The sequence below is a fragment of the Hemicordylus capensis genome, chromosome 3 (assembly GCF_027244095.1).
Source record: "Hemicordylus capensis ecotype Gifberg chromosome 3, rHemCap1.1.pri, whole genome shotgun sequence".
NCBI lineage: Eukaryota > Metazoa > Chordata > Lepidosauria > Squamata > Cordylidae > Hemicordylus > Hemicordylus capensis.
Window position 1 is genome coordinate 246,645,702 of NC_069659.1, and position 22,267 is coordinate 246,667,968.

General features: G+C 41.6%; 2 protein-coding genes across 7 annotated transcripts in view; one reads left to right on the top strand and one right to left on the bottom strand.

Moving 5' to 3' along the window:
- Positions 1-15,217, top strand: part of LOC128352088 (protein FRA10AC1) — a 32,955-nt gene extending 17,738 nt beyond the window's left edge. Inside the window, exons 8-14 of the mRNA XM_053312301.1 lie at positions 3,290-3,335; positions 10,806-10,919; positions 11,629-11,671; positions 12,243-12,370; positions 13,258-13,296; positions 14,342-14,426; positions 15,063-15,217. Coding sequence (XP_053168276.1) covers positions 3,290-3,335; positions 10,806-10,919; positions 11,629-11,671; positions 12,243-12,370; positions 13,258-13,296; positions 14,342-14,426; positions 15,063-15,105 — 498 coding nt within the window. The 3' untranslated portion in view covers positions 15,106-15,217. The remainder of the gene's footprint in view (positions 1-3,289; positions 3,336-10,805; positions 10,920-11,628; positions 11,672-12,242; positions 12,371-13,257; positions 13,297-14,341; positions 14,427-15,062) is intronic.
- Positions 15,218-17,603: 2,386 nt separating this feature from the next.
- PDE6C (phosphodiesterase 6C) overlaps positions 17,604-22,267 on the bottom strand; it is an 88,231-nt gene continuing 83,567 nt past the window's right edge. For 5 of the 6 annotated variants that reach the window (XM_053311780.1, XM_053311776.1, XM_053311781.1 and 2 more), the window contains one exon: positions 17,604-20,269. In XM_053311780.1, coding sequence (XP_053167755.1) covers positions 20,178-20,269 — 92 coding nt within the window. In that variant the 3' untranslated portion in view covers positions 17,604-20,177. Of the gene's footprint in view, positions 20,270-20,857; positions 20,910-22,267 lie in introns of all 6 variants that reach the window. The other variant, XM_053311777.1, reaches the window with a different exon arrangement.

Genomic DNA, 22,267 nt, shown 5'->3' on the forward strand with positions numbered 1-22,267 from the left:
GAGCTTCTGCAGCAGCTTTTACCAGCACATTTAGAGCACCAAAGCCACCTTCGGATTCTTCCCATCGTAAAAGGCATAAGTCCTGGCACTGGGGCTCCAATGCCGGAGAGGTGTCACCACACAAGAAACACTGGGATACGAGTTCCCGGGCTACCACTGAGGAGGCTTCCACCATATCCCTAGCCACTGCTTCCCCGATTATGTTCCAGTTGGTGCTGATGATGCCTCAATCTTGACAAAGGGTCTTTTCTGTGAGACGAAGGACTCCACTATGGAGTCCATCAAGAAATCAAAATCCACTGCAAAAACATTTTTGGCACCTGCCCAATTGTATACTCCTAAGTACTGCCAATATGGTAGGTAGACGGCAGTACTCTTATAAGCTGACAGACAAGAGAGACTTCTGCAAGCCTTACCTACTTTTTGGAAGGAAGCATTTCAACCAAAAGTCTAGGACCTCACAGGGCCAACACCATAAACCTGCTGACTAACAAACAGCATCTTTGATCAGGGGGTCAAGTCTACCGATTCACCTCACCCAAGAGTCTCTACCATCGACTTCTCTCCAAACTAACATCCTAGCCACCTCCAACATCAGGCTGGCAAGTCATGCCTTCGCAAGGCGCAACATAACATCAGACCATTGGATCCTTCCCATAGTCCAAATGGGCTATGCCACTGAGTTCGCAACCCTGCCAGCATTCAATGGGATCACATACACACCTGAATCCCCATTACTGATGGAGGAAGTTTAGACTCTTGGACAAGAGGGCAATATCACTTGTTCGGTGGACAGATCAGTGGCGGGGTTTGTAATCCCACTACTTCCAGTTCCCAAAATGAGACGGGGAACTAAGATCAATCATGGACCTGCGGTGGCTGAACTGTCATGTGGATGTGCACAAGTTTCGCATGGTAACATTGCAGAGCATCCTTTCTCTTCTCCAGGTAGAGGAATGGTACACAATGTTGGATCTCCAGGACGTGTACTTACATATCAGAATCCAACCACAGACAATTTCTAAGGTTTACGGAGGGACACTACGTCTACCAGTACAATGTTCTGCAGTTTGGACTGGCGATGGCACCCTGTGTATTTACGAAATGCATGGCTGTCATCGTAGCTCACCTTCAGGCATAGGGCCTAACCATTTTTCCGTACCTCAATAGTTGGCTTCCGGCAGGAAGACAAAAAACGAGTTAACTTTGCAAGTCTTGACAGTCCTAAGTTTACTCAAGGATCTGGGCATTCAAGTCAATTGGACAAAGTCCAGACTGAAACCTGTCAAGTGCATAGACTACATAGGAGCAGTCCTCAATGTACCAAGGAATGCTTCCTACCCAAAGAACGCTTCCTCTGCATCAAGGCGCTAATGTCTTCCTTTATGATGCAACCCAGCCAGAAAGCCCACAAAATTCAGAAACTACTGGGCCTGATGGAGTCATGAAACTCCACTGTGCAGTTCATCAAATTATGTCTCTGGTGTCTTCAGCTTTGGTTTCTGTCTGTATTTCGTCCGAATGTGGGCAATGCACAGAAGCTCTTAACGATTCCACCACCAATCCTTGTGTCCCTACAATGGTGGACAAAACAGAACAACCTACTGTCTTGAGTTCCCTTCCAAGTACCCCAACCTTCTGCCTCGTTGACGACGGACCCATCCTTACGGGTCTGGGGAGCCCATTGCGGGGATCTTCAAGCTCAAGGTCTGTGGTCACTGAGCCAATGCCAGATGCACATAAACTACTTGGAGCTCTTGGAGGTGTTTCAGGCTCTCAAACCCTTCTAGCCATCCCTAACAGACAACCTCTTCCAAGTCAGCCTGGACTCGAAGAGGTTGCTTAAGGGGTTAAACAACCTTTACCCACCTATCCAGCAACCCACTGATCGATGGAGCCTATCCCTCGTCCTATCAGCCCTGACGGAGCCTCCATTCAAGCCAATGGCTACAGCATCTCCTAAGTTGGTAAAGTTGAAAATGGCTTTTTTATTAGCCATAACGTCGACTTGCCGTGTCAGCGAGCTAAATGTCTCCGAATGGAGAATTTAGTCCCCTTTACTAAGTTTCATGATGACAAGGTGGTGTTTTGCTTGGAATTCAGGCCTAAAGTAATCACTGACTTCCATATTAATAGTGACATCGTTTTACCTATCTTCTTCCAGAACCCCGCGACACCTCTCGAGAGCTCATTGCATTCCCTGGATGTAAGATGTGCTCTCCTCTTCTACTTGAAACTGACCAAGCCCTATAGAAAGACAAAAAGGCTTTTTGTAAGTTACAAAGGTAATGTGAAAGGCTACCAGTTATCAAGACAGAGACTCTCCCACTGGATCATGGAGTTGATATTTCTGGCTTATAATCACCAAACAGTGGACCCTCCTAAAACCATATGGGCCCATTCTATTAGGGCTTATGTTACTTCTGCTGCCCATATGGTAGGAATCGAGCTCAGAGACATCTGCACTGCAGCAACCTGGTCCTCTGAGCATATCTTTGTCAAGCATTATGCCATGGACCTTGGCTCTGCAGTTCAGGCCAACTTCAGGAGGGGTGTGCTGAAAAGGGTCTTACCTTAGCATACTATGCCCACCTTCAGACTGACAGCTTGTTAGTCACCCACTCTTATGAGTGCAACGAATCACGATCCAGATAAACAGGTTGCTCACCTGTAACTATTGATCTGGTAGTGATCCTTTGCAGTCATAAGACCATCCCGCCGGCCCCTGCTGCAGTAAGCAAAGTGACAATATGTCTATTTGCAGAGGAAAAAGAAACTATTTACCTTGTAGAAATGTACACTGATTCCATAAGAACTTTGGATTCCAATGTTGGTCCTCCAGGAACTGAGGAGAAAATGCTAGCCTACCCAAACTGAGGAAACACACCATGTGCAAGGCCGGAGCTAAGTGCTTTGAGGAGCTAGTCAGTTCTTCCCGAATGGTCCCGCACAGGCACAGAACCCACTCTTATGACTGCAACGGATCACTACCAGATCAATAGTTACAGGTGAGCAACCTGTTTTTCCTTCTTACTTCTTTATTTCTTAATTGTTTCAATTTCCTGTCCTCTAGCAGTAATTGGACTCTATGAAATCTGTGCTTATAAATGACTACTGAGCAACATAGCTCAATATCACGTAATAAATTGGGAAAGTTAAATGTTACGCATAAGAGGTGGGGCCTCAGTTACACATATCTTGGATGCCTCCATGCTCCTGGAATTGTTTTAGTTTTTACTGAATGTGTATGTGCAAAATACTCATTGTATGCTTTTCATCTTTCTGACAGTTTGGATTTAGATGGAGACATGAGGGAGAAGTGGTATCAGGAAAAGGCAAGTTTTTCTTTCTCCCTTTCAGCTATAACTTATCTGTTCAGTTTGGGGTTTTTTTGTTCTTACTGACTGACTTATGATATAGTAGCAAAGCTGATCCCCCCCCGCCCGGAGAAGTACAAGTAACACATTGTCCAATTAACTTGTGTAATTATTTTGTCATTATATTTTACGGCTGACATCCAGACCAACGCAGCATTGGAGCTGCTAACTCTGTACTGGTGCTGGGGGAGCAGCAGTGATTTTTGTCTATCTTTCCTTCACTCTGAAACCCATTTACCCATTCTCATTTGTCCCTGAGAATTGCATGGCTCTCAGGGGCATATTTTCAGCAGGCACCGTGGATTCAGACTGAAGGAGACATCAACAAATACCGCCCCACCCACATAGCACAAGTGCAGCGTTAGTGGCATCAGAGCTGCAACAGTCTGGATATCAGCTAACATTTCCAAAGTATTAACTCATCTAGAAGAATAATGGCTGGGGAAATAATTATTTTACTTAGAAATTTTTGTTTCAAAGAATGTTACCACTTTTGTCAATGCAATCATGGGTAGTAAAGGAGACTGGGCAAGAGAATTGCTAATGCCCAATTTTCCTTTTTTGTTAAGAATATGTGCATGTCCTGTGTATATTCTTCTCGTCTTCAGCAATATGACACAGCAACTTCTTTGTACTCTTAAACCCTAGTGAAATGGCTGTGGAATAACTGGGTGGGTGACTACTTGGGCTATGCATCCGAATTGTATGCATCTGCCTAAAAATGTACGTAACAGGTGGTATAAAATTATGATAAATAAATACATACATTTCCATTCCTGACAAAATGCACCACCACCCCCGGCGCTGAGCTGATGCAGGTGTTTCTGGCATGGCCAGCTCCACACAGTACCTGCCATTTCCAGGGCAGGGACATTTTCAGCAGAACTGGAATTGTGCAGGGACACTGGGAGGTTATGCAGGGATGCTGAGAAGGCACTCAGGGATGACTGGGGACAGTTAATTCCCCCCAGAGTAACTACAATTTCCAGATTTGCTCACATGCCTTCTTGGCATCCCCTTCGTACTTCCCTGGTGTCCTCCTGTGCCTCTGGTTCTGCTGAAAAGGTCCCCTCCCAGTGCTGGAAATGGCATGTGGGGCATGAACATGGCAGCACTGGGGGGATGGCACTTTTTAAAATCGGAATCAGACATTCCAAAGCAGAGCCCTAGCACTACTCATTACTCTGCTGCCCAGAATCCAAGCCAACACCTTTTTCTAAACTAGGGCTGGCCTGGAGAACTAAGACCCACCCTTGACTTGTTCCACTTCACTCCAGGCTTGCCAGGTCAGCTGGTCATGAAGGGACAGCCTGGTCTGGATCACATTGAGGAAAGGAGGCACTCAGCCAAATTCCACGGTGCATGGTAAGCCCAAGCACTCAGGTCTGTCTGACCCTGCTTCCCTAGCAGACCTTGCTATCTGTGCGGCTCAGACACATTGCCTGCATTGTCTCATGGCCACATATACCTTCTGGGCTTGCATTCCTTCCTTTTGGAGAGGAAGTCTCATATTGCCAGGACACATAGGACCAAATGACAGAGTTGTGGGAACTCGTGTCTGTGTTTGTGTGTACATGTACAGTGTGCAAGTTCAGGTAAATAATGTACATCTTCCACAACTGTGGTACTAATGATAGTGTGTGACCACAGGTGTTTATTTTAATCATGCGGTAGGCTTCTCATATATATCATGCATTGTAGAGTGGTTCTAATTCGTTTCTGCGTGATAATTTAAGAAGCCTCAAGTTTGCTTCACAAAGATGGCCGTGCTGCTAGAGTGAGTCATCAGCAGGCACTGGCACAGATTAATAATCTAGTTCACCACTAAGGGGTGCAAGCATTCAACATTATAGTAAGGCTTTCTAGATGTAGTTGTGTAGTATATTTTGCTGAACTTATTCTTGCAACTCACCTGTTGCAATATTCTTGTTAGGATTCTACACCTGTTTTGCATACATGCCGATATACAGTAGAGGGAGATCTTACCTGTTTGTTCACTTTATTGTACAGGAGAACCCCATTATCTGAGGGGGGGGTACGGATAGCGAAACCATGGATAACAGGGCAATATGGTAATGGGAATTCACCTAGCCAGCAAAAGGAGAAAAATGGAGTGGGGGGAGTGCCATACCATGCTCTCTGTCCCTGACTGCCCAGAAATGGCTCCAAAATGTGGAAATTTTCATTTCCCCCCCAGCAAAAAATCAGGGTTTGCCCCCCCCCCCTCAAAAGAGCCAGAAAATGGCTCCCTAGCCAGTGAAAAGAGCAAAATAAAGGGAGGGGGAGAAAGTGGGGGGAATGGGGTTGCCCTACCATGCTCTATGTGTCCCCAGGTGTCCAGCAATGCCCACTCAACGCTGAAATTTTCTTTTTTCAGCAAAAAAAATCATGGGGGTTTTGTTGTTGTTGTTGTTTTACATAAACGAGCCAGGAAATGGCTCTCTTACTGGCGGGTGGAAATGACCTCAGAGGCCACTGACCTCAGAAGTCATTTCCGCCCACCCCGACCCATGGATACACGAGTCTTAACCCTTTAGTTGAAAATTTTTCATGTTTATACTGGGTTCAGGTGGCAATTACCTTACCGCAGATATGCAAAACCAGGATGCTGGGTCCACCATTAATGAGGTTTGCCTGTATCTATTACAGGATTTGCTCCCACTGTTCCAGTTCCGAAACTGAAGCACTCAAGGTGGCTTACAGAAAACAAAAATGATAGTACACTAAAGGCAATAATCATTCGAACAAATACTTAAAAACCAGCAACTAAAACCAAAAAAGAGCCCCAAAATAAGCAAAGTATTTCTAGGCAGCAGGTCTAGATAAATAAGCTTGTCAAAACCCAGAAGTCTTCAGTTGATGATGGAACACTGGTGGGGAGATGGAAAACTGAATCTTCCTTGCCTAGGAATTTCACATTCTAGATGTCAGAACAGAAAATATCTGGCTGTGAACAATTATACCTGTTTCAAGTCCTGTGGTTTTTGAAGCACGTGTGTGAAAAATCATCATCAGTAATTGAAAACTGGCTGACATCCAGACCATTGAACTGCATGTGGAAGGATGTTGTGCTAGTGCAAAGCTGTTGCTCTACCTCTGGAGTCCAGACTAGTGTTGTCTGGCTTGCATCAAGCTTACAGTTGCACAGTAGTTGTGCAATTGTGGCATGCCTCATTTGTGTTAATGCAGCGGTTCCCAACCTTTTCTTTTATGCGGACCACTATGTTGCCATCTAACACTTTTGTGGACCACCATCTAAGCAAACCATTTTAAACATTTTTAACATAGTCCTTGACTGACAGGAGTCAAACATATATCAAGGAGTATTAAAAATGCAGCTATTTCTAATAATTTATTATGTTCGCTCACAAACCTATTGCATTCATCACAGTAAATTTACCTGCAGTAGGTCCACCTGTGGGAAAAAGATAACACTTGTGCAACGGGAAGACTGAAAATGGAGGCAGTTTTCTCCAATTCCCCCCCTTCCTTCAGTCCAATTTCTCCCCTAAAAATCTGCCCCTGTGGATTGGGAGATCTTCCAGAGCAGGATGGCATGTGGCTACATAAGAGACACACAGGATATTATTATTTTATATTTATCCCCCCCCCCGCCCCCATGGACCACCTGTAGTACTCTCATGGGAACCACTGTTTTACTGGGAAGTTTTGTGCAAGAGTGCTAATTCTGCAGATACCTGTATTTTAGTGCAACTAAGCTATTTTATGCTAGCACATCTTTGTTCTGCATGGAATTTGTTGCTCTGGATGTTAGCCACTGATATTAATTTACTGTTGACATATTTCTTCTAAAATATTGCTACTTAGGCCAATTAACTATTTTGGTCGCCATTTAGTAAAGCAAGTTATATTTTCCATCAAAGCCAGAATTTTTAGAGAAAAGGTTTTCATTGTAGGTTTCATTGACAGTGTATCTGGATGTATGTTTTGAAACTTAATTAGAAAATGTGCATTATGTAACCCTACGCAGTATTTTACCACCAAAAAAAAGATAGAATTTAAATAGTAATATATTTATGTGAGAAGCCACCTAATGGCGCAGCAGGGAAGTGACTTGCCTAGGGAGCAAGAGGCTGCTGGTTTGAATTCCCAGACCATCATTTCCCAGACTATGGGAAACACCTATATCAGGCAGCAGTGATATAGGAAGATGCTGAAAGGCATCATCTCATACTGCACGGGAGATGGCAATGTTAAATCCCTCCTGCAGTCTACCCAAAGAAAACCACATGGCTCTGTGGTTGCCAGGAGTCGACACCAACTTGATGGCACAACTTTTATATTTATGTGAGAATAAGAAAAAAGGGCTTAACTGGGGTCTCTGTTTAATAACCAAAGAGAGCCAGTGAAAGCTATAGAGGGAGCTTTCTGAACTTTTAGTCTGCAATATATTTTCCCTCCCTGCTAAATTCTCGATGTCATAGAACCGGTTGCTGTTTTACAGCTAGACACGATGTGTAATTGAAGATGATTGGTTAAGTATATTCATTTCTCTCAGTTAGTACTTACATGTAGCTTAAATGTGCAGTTGCTAGGAGTAACTTTGGCTACGTATAATAATCGTGCATGGCATCCAGATCTTCAGTGCAGCCGTGTGCTACTGGTGGAAGGCCCTTTTGAGAATGGAAGGTGAGTTTCACTAATGCAAGGACTCCTTTTGGTCATGCAAGGACTCCTTGTGCAAGTGCAACTTTCCTTCTGTTCACCAAATATGTGTGTGCTGATGGTGCACTCCTGTGCCAAAGGTCTGGATGCCATCATCATATCCATACATGCAGAGGCTGAACATGCCGTATTAGTGTTGTGTACTATTCTTTATGGATCTGTCACATTTGTTTCTCCTGTTTCCTCCAAGAAGGGATACTTGAGAGTGCTGTTGCATTTTCTCCTCCCAACACCTGTGAGAAAGGTTAGGCTAAGAGATAGTGGCATCAGCATGTCAGCAAAGGATGATCTTTTGACATTAAGTGTTAAGTAGCAAGAACATTATCTGCTATTCTACACACTTCATTATACAAGCATCGTAATACCCTTGCAGTAAGTAAGATGTAAAAGCTGTGTTCTGCCATTATAAGCCCTGAACATTCTATTAGGCTGCTCTCACGCACAGCCAAGACTGGTCTAGGGTAGCTAAGCCCAGGCTTGGCTGCCCATGGGAACTGCAGGGAACTGACCAGCTCTGTGCGGTGCCTCAGTGGCAAACCTGGCTAAGAAGCCAGGTTCCTAAACGAGGTTAAGGGAATAAGCACTCCCTTAACCCTGTTTATCTGGCTGTATGTCAGCGCCAGCTGCTTTCAGCCAGTGCCTAAGCACTGATAGGCACCTGCCTGTTGCTGGGGAGAGCCCACAATTCATCGCACACTTGTGTGGTGCATTGTGGGATTTCCAGGGGCTTAGATGAAATGTCCTGACCCCTGCACCTCCACGCTGCCTGTCTGGGCATGCAGTCTTTGTTTGCACACAGCCCCCTCACCCAGATGATCTGCAGGGAAGGCGAGCTGAAAACTGCATTCTTAAATAACCTTACTGGAGAGTAAGCAGTATTGAATACAGTAGAACTTAATTTCCGAGTAAGCATCACATCTACTTAGTCTCCACATTTTATGCAACAACAACTAGAGTCATTGATAGGAACAGTATGAGGTCATTCATACACTCAAAACTGTGTTCTACCTGAGTTTGGGAGCTGTGTGTACTTCCAGTTTTCAGTTGTGTGGAAGCAAGGTAAGAGGAAAACCTGGGTAGAAGTGATTATGTAGAAGCAAGGTAGGAGGAAAAGCTACCCAGGTTTTCCTCCTACCTTGCTTCCACACAATCACTTCTACCCAGGTTTTCCTCTTACCTTGCTTCCACACAACCGAAAATTGGGAGCACACACAGCTTCCAAACTTGGGTAGAACACAGTTTTGGTTGTATGAATGACCTCCATGTCTGTGTTCTTTAAAGTCATTAACTGCATTTTGATTTTCCCCTGTCGTTGATGAAGAATTATGTTATGTCTGAAAACCTGCAGAATAAATAGCCCATTGAAAAGGGAGCCTTTGTTTTCCTTATCCTTTGGGTTTGAGACCAATCATCATGACAAGACTTAAAACACTGGCTGTAATCCCAACTCATTAAAATCAAAGGGAGCCTTGACATTGGCATGGTATTACTTTCCTCCCCTTTTAATGTTAGGATTCATGAATGTACTGAATCTGATGAAATATATGAGGAGGAGAAGCTTTAGCCTTACAACTGGTTTTGCACTGCAGAATTGAAGTATCTGAGGACACTGTCAATCCAATGGTTAGCAGCTTAGGCAGAACATTCTGAGGTTAATCTTTCAAAAACAGTACTGGAGGTGAGCCTATTAATGCAGATCCTTACCACCAGCTAGGCATGTGGATGGATCCTTCTTCAATTGGCTTGCCATCACTTGTCCTATGTACAACCGTGGAAACAGCACTGTGCAAACAAAATCAAATACGAAAGGTTAGGGTTTCACTTAGCAGGGCAACCCTTAAGGCTGACACATACACTGCTCATTTTATGAAGTTTCTGAGAAGTTCTGTATTTTAAGGTAAAAGCTAACATACTGCAACCCAGATAACTGCAATATTAACTGCATGTGCCCAGCAGAACTTTTAACTTGTTTGTTTTGAACAACAGCCCTTCCTTCCCTCAACACAACCCCCAGGGGAGTTAAAAATAATTTAGAGTACTGAATGAGCTGGGGCTGATGTTTAAGGAGTGGAGAATGTCAGAAATATTCTGAGCATGCTAAAAGGAGTTCCCTGTATCTGGGACATAAAGTACCTATTTCTGTCAGTAAGACGTAATTAATAAGTAATGGAAGGTTTTCAGTAATTATATTCATGCATTTTTCTATGTTAGTCACACTTAAAATATTTTATGTTTTGGATCATAAAAGTATGTGTGTGGCATTGTAAGACCATCACTCTTTACTAAGCAAATACTCTTGTAAGATACGAATATGAATACAGTGAATATTTATATACCACTTTTCAACAGAACTTCCCAAAGCAGTTTACACAGATATAAACAATCAAACAAATAAATTAATGAGAAACAGCCAAAATGGGAAAACAGGTAGGAAACAGCCTCATCACAGTTGTTTGATAATTAACTAACTAATGGGTTCCTTTGCCCCCACCCCTTACCCATGCAAAATACCAAAGAGATTAGGTCTGATTTGAACTAGTCTAATCTGTTAAATTGTTTTTCTTCTTTGTAAATATTGGGCAATGTTAAACAAATATAGTGATAGTTTCCTTTAAAATGGATTTCATTGCCAGTAAGTCACCATGACATGTCATGTTATATAATAGTAAAATGGTAGAAGAAGAATAAATCAAATCATGAACTAATTAATTAGTGTTGTTTTCTGTTTTGATCTCTCTGCAGGTCAGTTTGTTTGTGGAAGTAAGCACTGTGATGAAAAAGAAGGCTTGAAGAGTTGGGAGGTGAATTTTGGTTATATTGAGCATGGTGAAAAGAAAAATGCACTTGTTAAATTAAGTGAGTCCTTTATGTAATTAGTGTTGACATTTACGTAAATATGAATGAAGCTTGGTAGTTGCATTTTTAATATTAATGGACACACAGGCTAGATAAGTGCAGTAGGGTACCTCAGTGATACTAAGTCCACCACTGTGTTATGTTTAGCCTCTCCCCAAGCTCCAGTTATAGGTAAATTTAAATAGAGAGTTTATGAAAAGAGAATGCAATCTAGTTCCACTTAAAATCAGTTGGAGCTTGTCTGTTCATTCCTATAGAGAGCTGATGGCATCCACAGTGGCCCAGTCCAACACTCTTGCTTAGCCTCAGAGCCAAAGGAGCCAGAATTGGGGTCCATCTAGTTCAGTATTGTCACTGGCAGCCCTTCACCAGAGCTTCAGACAGGAGTCTTTTCCAGCCCTCCCTGGAGATGCCAAAGATTGAACCTGAGACTACGTGCATGCAAACAAAGTCTACCATTGATTGTTAGCCCTTCCCCAATGCTGTTTTAAAAGGAGCCTTTAGGTAGATTAAGGACAGTTAAATGCTTCTTTTTGCATTTTTTCATAAAGCTAGGACAATGTGCGGGTAGTATGCATATATGTGAAATTATATTTTAGTATGACAATCCTATGAGAATCTGAAAGGAAAAGGTATGGAAAGAAATGTTGTCAAACCTTCACCTGAATAGCAGAATCTCTCATTTTCTTTCTTTCTTTCTTTTTTAAAGGGCTCTGTCCAGAATGCTCTTACAAATTAAATTTTCATCACAGGTAATGCACCACTTGAAGTACACTTGTCACAAACTTTGAGTATTTAAACGGTTTGTCTGTCTATCTTTCCGTCAGTTACAACCACATTTCTTTGGGCAAGGGGAGCCTGGGAGAGTCCTATTAAAATAATAAAACTATGAATATAAATATATGCATTTAGTCCTGGGTATTGAACTGAAGAAGAAAGCCACTACACAGCAACTGTTTGAGGCAAGTGTTTGCACATTAAGCGACACTTTAATCTTCTTCCTGGGTGGAGGCACTGGAATCCACATGCTTTGGTTAAGTGTAGGCAAGACCCAGTTCAGATGAAACCCAGCATACCTGAGTTCAGCTAAAATGAACTCAAAAATGAACTTTGTAGGCATTGAAAAACTCTCCATTTTAAAAGATGAATATAAATGTAACTTATTTTAAATATGTTCCACAAGTTGTTCAGTTTTAACCCTTCAAATGTACAAGGCCAGCTGCTAAGGAATTAAAATCTCCCTCTTGTAGCATATTTCTATATATGCTTGTAGCTGCACGGTCACATTGGAAGAACCTTGACGATTTATTTCTGTTTATAAAGGAGAAGAGAAGTCAAACCAAAGAAAAAGAGAGGGAGCTCTGAACAAAACTCCCAAGTGCTGAAATGTAAGAAGTCAAGATTGTCTTCACCACACAGACACAAGTCAAAGAAAAGAAAGAACCATAAAGGTAAAATACACCTTGGTGCTTAATTTTTTAAAATTTATTTTAACATGCATAATTGGATGTTTGGCCCTGTAATAATAAAAGCTTAATTGTATATTTTGGAAAATTACTTGCTGAGGCTGGAACTCGGTACTTGTGACAGAAGAAGTCAAAGGGGTCATGGGAAGTTGGGAGCCACTGCTGGATTATTTCTCACAGATGGAAGATTCGTCACCAGATAGTTATAACTTTGAAGGTGAAGTGTTCCTTGGAATGAAGAGAAATTGAGGAGGAGGAGACTAACCCTAATCTTGCAGTGCTCTTAACTTGCTATTTGAAACCAAATTCAGGTTTCAGAGTCACAAGAGTATACTCAGATTTGAACATTAGCCCAAACCATTTTTAACTTGTTCAGTGTATGCCAGAAGTTCCTGGCATTTCCCTGTGATCTATTAAAATGCCAAGACATACTGATAAATGTTGTGTGCCATTTATATACATACTAGTGTTTTCTAGCCTGTTGTAATAACGGGCGCTAGTAGGGGAGAGTTTTGCTGCCTTCCGCTGCCGTCTCTGCCTTCCCCGTAGCCCCTGCCCCCGCCCTCGCCCTCTCCCAGCCGGCCCCGCTTGCCTGGCTTTCCCCCGCCGCCTCCTCCACTCGCCGTCCACCGCCAGGCTTCGTTTTTTCAGGGCGGCCGCTTCTGGCCGCCCAAGATGGCCACCGGGTGCCGGTGGTCGTGTCTCCCTTGCCCTGTTCTGCGCCTGCGCTTCGCGCAGGCGCAAAACAGGGCAGGGAGGCACGAACACACACTTGGTGTCCGTCCACGGACGGACACCAAGCGTTTTATTAGAGAGGATACAAATAAATGCATACATAACTAATTCATTATAAAAATTCCTTTCCCCCCTAGATCAGGTATCATCGGATGAATCAGATGACTCTGATAAAGGTAAACAATTTAAATGGTTATCAAGCTTTCAGAAGGTCCTGGGCTAGCCAGCTGGCATCAGGGGAAGGAGCAGATTTTGCCCCCACTTCAGCCATGAATCTAGTGTTTTTCCTTTTCCCGTGGCAGTGAGCAGCAGCCACATCAGGAAAAGTAAAGATCTGCACTCAGGGACATTGTTAAAGAGGCTTTTCTTGAGAGGAGAAAGTGTTTTCCCCTTGTCTTTTGATGCCTGTTTATTTTGTACCAAAAAAACCTAGTGGGCACTGCTGAGGTCAGATGTACCTTCATCCTGGGTTCTGGTTTGAAATCACACCATGGTGAAACAGGGAAAGGAACATATAAGTGTGAGTGTGCGTGCATAAACATGCATGTTTAAGGAAAAGGCACACAGTTCTTAGAAAGGACTTTGTTTTTGAACTCAAACTAGAAAGGAAAGAAACAGAGACTCGATCAACCTCATTCACAGCCCAGTTAGGAGAGAGCATTAAAATGTAAACCCATTGAATATCATTAAAGTCCTTCCATTTACATGTGGTTATACATTCCTAATTCTTGTCCCAATTTAACATGAATCTGTTGGGCAACATCCTAACCAACAAAGTGTGTGCTAGTGTTTCAGATTGGATTGACTAGCTCAGCAAGAGCACTCATGAGGTGGAGGGGGTAAATTTCAGTCATCTCTCTTCCCGTACAGACCTCGGGGAATATTTTCGGGTTACACAGAGGGCTTCAAGAGGAAAGGGAGGTTGTCAGAATTTGCCCCTTCCCACAAGCATTGGTGCTGCATGAGTCTGGAACTGGAACCCTTATGCATCTCACAGAGCACTGGCACTCTGTTAGGATGATAGCCTTTGATTCCGTTGGGCCAAGACTAAGAACAACGTCTTAACTGGGTTGTAGATCCAGCTGCATTAATTTTTTCTTACCATTATGTACAGTGTTGTCTGTTTTTAAAGAAGTCTTGTTAATCAGACATCGTTCAGTATGTGAAAAATGTTGTAGAGTTAGATAAACAAGGTTAAGTCACTGTAACATTATTTAACAGGTTCAGGCAATAATGATGAGCAAGATGGTCCTTCTGATGCTGATTTTTGGAAGGGTCCTCCACAAGACACAGAAGAAAAAACACGGTCAGTCCTGAGACCCTTAGTTTACCTGCTTTAAAACAATCATGCCTGTTTGAAATGAATATATATAGATAATTTGCCTCAGCATTGATAGCCTTTACAGTCTCGTATCTGACTTCAAGTTCAGAATAGGTCCTCAAAAGAACTCCTAAGCAGAGATCCATTTTCCCTTGCTTACTGAAATGTTTGTAAAATATAACTGTAATGCCTGCTCTACCCCTAAACGATGGACAAACTATTGCTAGTTAAAAAATTATTAGCCTTTGGAGGATCCCCTGCCCTGGCACATCCCAGGCTTCCTATGAGTTTTTGTTTGCTGGTCAGATCCCTTTTGCATCTAAAATAACATGTTAATTTGACAATACTGACTGATTTGACAATACTGGTCCTACTATTTGTGCTACTATTATCTTCTTGTGGTATTGGCAAAACATCTCTGCAGTGCTGCCATAACTCAGTGATTTGTAACCATACACTGATATTACATTATGCCCCATTTGAACTACTTTTTGCCATTACAGCTTCTGTTAAAGCACTTATAAGGAGTGAACCTCTGTTATGAGCTTGTACTGCAAGGTAGATGCAGTAACTTTCATATTCTTGAAATCATTCTCAGAGATCTTTGCTTTTGTTTTACAGGGAGGAAGAATTTGATGAGTACTTTCAAGACTTGTTTCTCTGAAACATGATGTGGAAATCTGACATTAAGTGCTTAATGAATCATCAATATGTATATAACCATCACACTTTTAAATTCCATATACCTCTTTTTCTTTAAAGATGGTTTTAATACATTGGAATGGTTTGGCTTATTTTTACTGGCTCCCTTGGACTTTTGGCACAAGATTGCTGACTTTTGCAGCCATGTGACCTCAATAATTTTTTAAGGTGGTACCTCCTTTCAAAAACCATGCTAACATTTTGCTGATATTTTTGCTAGATTCAGCATTCTGAGATGGAAAAAGAAACAGATGTGCAGTCGATGAATGCCAGCCTAAAATTTGAGAAACAAACAGCATGTGGAGACACATGACAAGTGACTTTTTCCCTAATCCTACGAATTAATCTTGTGGGTGTGGGGAGGGAGAGTCCCAAGTCTGATGTAAGGATGCATATCTTACCTTTTCCTGGAGCTCGTACCCCAATGTTCTGGTGGCACAGTGTGAACCACTGATGTAGTCATTACACAACTGTTCTGCATGGGTAGCAGGAGATGGGCTGATGATAAAGTCTTGAGTAGACTCCTGAAGACTGTTTGAGTGGCCCATTTCCCAACACTGGTGCAACCAGTGGTCCTTGATCCTAAATACATTTTCTTAAATGTAGCCTAACCTATTTCAGCAGCTTACTTCTAGAGAAAAGTACTTAGAATAGCAACCAGAGAACAATTTGTATTCATTTGGTGACTCAAAGTGCATTTATTTAAAAGGTCAATTGGAATTGGGTTGAATTACTCCAGGTTAATTGTATTTAAGATGGCATGCTAATTGATAGCTTTGCTGTTATGTATTAGTACCAAAATACATTGAAATATGAAGTACATTTGATTTACCCCAGGCCAGGCGCGGCTCGTGAACGCGCCTCCGGGGGGGGGGGGGGGCGGCGAGCAGCTTCTTTAAGGTAAACGGAGCTGGTGCTCTGTGTTGCCCAGCAGCCCCCATGGCGGGGAATCGCCTCCGCCACTCACCTGGCTCCCGCCGAGGCAAGCCCCCGCCAGCGGCCAGGTGAGTGGCGGAGGTGTTTCCCCACCGCGGGGGCTGCTGGGCGGCATGGAGCACCAGCTCCCTTTACCTTAAAGAAGCCGCCCGCCGCGCCCCCCCCGGAGGAGAGTTAACGAGCCGCGCCTGCCCTAGGCCTCAAAATGTGGTGCTAACATCAGTGATCAGATGTGACACATTCACAAACACCCATATAAGTTTATATTTTTGAAATATAAACACATGAAACTGAGTTGGTAAAATAACTTGAAGGAACTCTATCCTGTCCCTGAAATGGTGGCTAACATGCGCTGTGGCCTTACGAGGGCAGAGCAAGAGCCCCATTCTTGCAAGGAGCCAGAATACTAACTGTGCATGAGACCTGTCTTGCAACGCAGCACAGCGGGAGGAGGATGTGATTTATGCTTTTCTCTCTTCTGTGCAAAGCCTTTTTTGCATCCAGGAATATGTCAGTGAGGTCTGCAGCCCTCACAAACATATTCCTGGACACAAGAAGGGCTTGTGTAGGGAGTGGGGAAAGGCAAAAATAGTTTCCCCCTCCCCCTGTGCTGCGTTGCAAGGCAAACCTTGCACGCAGTTAGTTTACTAGTTCCTTGCGAGGACTGAGCTCTTGCTCTGCCCTCATGGCTGACATCCACAGCAATGCAGCACCGGAAGACACATCCCTGCTGTGGAGAGCATCCCCACCACCACTCTGCCTGCACAGGCAGGGGTGGGAAGTGAGGTGGGGCAATTTTTGCTGCCTCCATATAAGTTCAGGGTTTTGCCTGCCGCAAGTGTGTCCAGATGCAGCAGCCATGGATAAGCTCTTTGGCTGCCTTACAAGCAGCCTCCAGCTGCAAGGATGCTGCTCCCATTGCATCCTAGCTAGGTTGCTCGAGATGTCAGCCAGTATTTTCTTTAACACCTTCTTTATAAAGCTTATTTTGAAGGTTTTGTTTTTCGTTTGTATCAAACAGATAACTGCATTAGCTATATGTTGATAGTGGAACGGTGCAGTTTGTCACGTTTTGTTTTAGTAAATAAAGTAGATGGCTTGCTTTTGAGGGAAAAAGTACATGTGCTTACTCATCCACGGTTTCTGATCACGTTAGCAGTGAATGAATGGTACTTGCTTTAGAGTAGACTGTAATCCCGAGCATGCAACAAGACAAAAAGTGTAATGTTTGCGCCTCACTCTTCCCTCCCTTTAAAACTACAGCATAACTTAAATCTATTGTTCTATATGTTTCCTAAAAAATAGTCTTGCCCAAGAACAATTATATTGTCTGGTACCTGAGCACAGGTGAATCATATGGGAAGTTTTTTAGCCTATTATTGAGGGAAATTTATATTTACTCCATCTGGGAAAACGCAATGCTTATATATCATATAGCATGCCTATCATTTTGAAAGTTGGAAATTAGAAGTGCTTATAATAAATGACCTGACTTTTTAAAAAAAAAAAAAAAACTTAATTGAATCCATTCATAATATATTTATGTACATGTTTTTACATGGTGCACAGCTTGGGAAAGTACCAATAAATCTCTATTTACATTTACTGTTACTTAAAGTAATTACATTTCCATAATTCATACATATAGAAGGAAGGGCAGTATAAAGACACATGCTAAGGGTGTCCTTGAATAGCAAAGAAAGGTAGCCTTCTGTGTGTGAAGGCTTCTTTAGGTAAGAAGTGGATTTAAAGGTTAATACTTTGTTATCCTGCAAGTTTGGTTGAAAGCCAAATCCAATAAGCAGTAATCAGCTTACATCTGTGTAACTTGTCTTAGAGCTTTGGAAGAGTCCGTTGCTATATTTGCTGTTGCAAATACATACATTTGTGGATGTATAACTTTCTTATAGATCTTCACAATGCAGTTATAAGAAGATTGTACCGTATGTATTGAATACACTGATTTTTGTTTAATACAAAGTATACAATTTAACAGTAACCTTCGTATTTCCTCCTTGTATCTACATTTAGTACAGAAAAATAATATATATTTTATGGCATTTTCAAAGTTGCATAAAATATTTGGCCCAGTAATCAAGAATAGAACAAACTGGAGATTTCTTGGAAGACTATATAATTTGCTTATTTTTGTACATTATTTATATTTTGTATATTTCTGACTATTTTCAGAAATCCTTTTGTATCACTTTAGAAGGGCACAGGAGCAAGAATCATACAATGCTATTTGTATATTCAGCCTAAAACTTGTGCCGTAGCTGGAGATAAAAAAACAAAATGGCAGACTTCATGGAATATTTGATAATAAAATGGTTAGTCATAGTCACATAGCACATTCTGAAAAGTTATAATCTTGTCTTGTATACAGAAACCTAGTACACAGCAGATAAACATTTATCTTGATGGGAAAAGTCCTTGTTTGGGGACATGGTTGGCAAGGAAAAGGTTCGTTAGCATAGATTTGATGGTGAGTCTAATCCACAGAGAAGACCCTTCTCCATGTTGCTGAACACCTTGTATACTTCATGGAAGCTATTCCAGTCTAAAGGTTGAGTGGTGGCTATGGAACATCTTCGTTGTTGTTTGTAGGAGCAAGATCACAAATGAAAAAGCCACCACTTTGTGACTACATTTGGGCTGCCATCTTAAACATACTTATATTGAAGTAATGTGTATTGAAATCAAAGGGACTAGATTCCATGTAAATGGCCACCATTCCTTGTTTCTTATAGCACATTTGTGTACACATCAGGAATTCTCCATAAACTTGTTGGAGGGTAGCTCTTAGCTTATGTGAGTGTTGAAGCTATTTTCTTAAAAATATTTTTTAAAAAAAGCCTGATTGCTGGTGACAGGAGAAACTAGGGGGAAGCCTCAATGTGCACTTAGCACTTCTAGATTGACCAGTGCATATTGTGTGAGCACTATCATTCATTCAAGGACCGAACAGTGTATTGTTGGGGAGGGGATATTCAAAGCAACCAAATCTTTTCAGTTTTTTGCTCAAAAAACTTTTTGCTCAGTTTTATAGACTGCTCTTGGTAGCTTACAAGACCATTGACATGTGTGTGAACTGGTGTACACATAGCCTGCATTTTCATGTTATCCTTGTGGCATGGCAACAAAGTACTGCTGCTCTTATCCCACCCCCACATAGGTAATGTGAGGCCATGTTGGAGAAGCTCATACTGTGGTTCTTTTCCACACTAGTACTGTATTGTACTTCTCAAACACTAATGCAATGCTGGCATGGGGTGAGGTCCTACCTACGGTCCAAGGTTTCTGAGCACAAGAAAGAGCCACTCTACTATAACTCCCTTGCTACAAAGCTAATGTGTTGGCGCGCAGAGTTCTTGTGAAGATAGGCCCTCCATTCATTTCAGTGGACATGGCAGATCCAGGTATGTAAAGTAATGGGCACACAGGTCTCCTGTCTCCACTGAAATTAACAGGGCAGTCCTTGTGGGTGGGAGAGTTCTGTGTCTGTACTGGAGCTCCTGCACTCATTTGAAATGACTGGATCAAGGTGTATAAGCGCATGTGCAGTGGGTCTGTCGGTAGGCACAAATCTGATGGTAGATGATTTACAACTTCTAAAACGACATGCTACAATATTTTTTTTTACTAATAAAACAGAAAGAATATCAGATGAAGTAAGTAAACATAGTATAAAACCTATTCCAAATCATTAGTAATTCTGGGGTTACAGGTTGTGCAATGCGGAGCTTATCAAACTGATTGTAAAAATAACAGTTTCCCAATAGTCCTGCACCTTTAATATATTAAATAAAAAACACTCCGTATAAATTGAGAATGACAGTAGCAAATACCCAAGAAATAAACCCATAATCCATTTATTTTGCAAAATAATTGGGTATTTTCCATCCATCTCTCGAGATTTTTCAGTTTTCACTGGATGCTGCCGCTTTTCATTCCATTAATAATGGCAGATATGTCAGTACTGCAAAGTCTATGCTACTTTATCCTTTACAGAAATCCTTTTGGGCACACCTGAAGATCTTCCTAGATTTCTTCCATTGTAGTAGAAATATAGTCCTTGCAATGTTCATGCCATTGGAATTATAAAATTGTACATGTTTTTGATTTGCCGTCATCTCCTCCACCACCACCACCACCTCCTCCTCCTCCTCCTCCTCTGCCTGCTGCTTCAGCTAATAAAAGGCAAAAAATAAGTGTTAGGTAAGATATGTATATTTATGTTAATGGCACTGACAAAGTGCTTAACAAATGTTGATTTGGTTGCATAACAAGCAAGTGTGTTTGACCATTTGAAAACTCCGCATTCTTACATTTTTCAGTGATATTATTCACCAAGTGATAAGATACTTTATAGTAAAAATTTTCAAATGACAAACACACACTGAACCACTTTTACTGGAAAGTTTCAGTGACCAGCTATATACTTAACCCCATGCACAAAATGTAGATGATAACAAGTCGTGGGAGAAGAATAAAGTACTGATGAACACTATCTTCCAGGCTGTTTTTGAGGAAAAAATATGGACAGCTTTTTGTGTTCCCTAAATATGAATGATATTTACATTATTTAAAAAAACCTTTAAGTGAGCTAAAAATTAATTGCCAAATCCCAAACAAGACAGAGGTACTTCTTTTTCCCAGTGCCTTTCAAATGATTCCACAGTTTTTTTGTTTGTCATAGTTCTAATCTTTGTAGTTGAGCAAATTGTTGCTTTCTGGTTCATTTAAATTAACATACCAACATCAGAATTAAAACTTACATTTGAAAGCTGTGGATCACCATGTTACTAGGTTATTTTCGACCCTTTCCACCTGCATTGAAACATGTCACATGATCAGTGCCCTACCCTCTGAAATGTTTGGATATAATTAACAGCATGATATTCAAAATATTGATATTAATTTTGTAATATCTCATATCATCCTGTTTTGTTTTCTGTTCTGAACTTTCCACTGTAGTGGTTCAGCAAATTTTTATTTTAGCCAAGAGGTTAGATTGTACAACACACTATCGCAACTAAGTGATCTAAAGATGTTAGTGTAATTTTACATTGGATCCAAGTCATATTGAAGTTCAGTGGTAAACCTCCCATGGACTTTAATGGTTCTAGGATACAGTTTAATAAACTCCATACGCACATGATGAGTTTAGAATACCGAGGAATATTAATCCATTGATCCACGCTCTATTTAAAATATCCTGATTTTGATGCTTTAGTTATATTGTAACTGATTTCATTGTCTGTAATCAGTTGTATATTTTATACTGTATGTTATCTGAAGTATATCCTATCTTAAATCTTTCCTGTCAAAAACATAACATTTCCAAAGTACCCTATACTTACCTGCAGTAAAAAGAAATCGAATACCAGCTTTCCTTCTCAAAATTAATGTTAGAAAAATCATGTTTAAAAGTTCTTTTAAATTATAGTCCAATCTCCTAGACTTTAGAGCCATTCACACAACTAGGCAGCTGGTTCCACTGTTGCTCCCAGTTAAGTATGCATAGGATTACATAGCCTTAGGGCTATGTAAACCATCTTCTCCAAACTGCTTTACCGCTGCACTTCAGAGGCTTTAACACAAAGTCTTTTAAATACCAATTTTACCAATGAATATAAGAAACCTACACTATATAGTGAACTATATCATCAGAGTTGAGTGAGTCTCAAGTGGACAGCAAGAGAAAAGCAATGTATTCCATGCCACCAATGCTTGTAAAATGTGAAGAACTGTAGAACAGTCTAGGTGATGCAATGAGGCAGACTAAGACTCAGTGTAAGGTGTGACAAAAGAAAAAGGATCCAGATTATAGTCACTGTAGCCTGGGCAAATGTTTCTTTTCACCCCAAGCACTTATTTTTGAAGTGCAAATTAATGCCATTCAGTGACTTGATATTTCTTGAGTTCTTCCACGGTGCTTTGAACAACTTCCACGCTCTCTGGCTTCCTCTTCCAGTGATAGAGCACATCTTCTTCATTAGTGGCCATTTAGAAAGACTTGCAGTCATTGCCAAAGTAAGCCTTTAAAATATTGCATTTACCACATAGCCATAGGTACATTCACAGGATCCACGAAGGGACCTCTTCCCTGGCCATATCTGTTATGAAGGTGACCTATTAATAGTGATATTTCAGGTGAATCTTCATCAAGCAGAAGATTCTGAGCA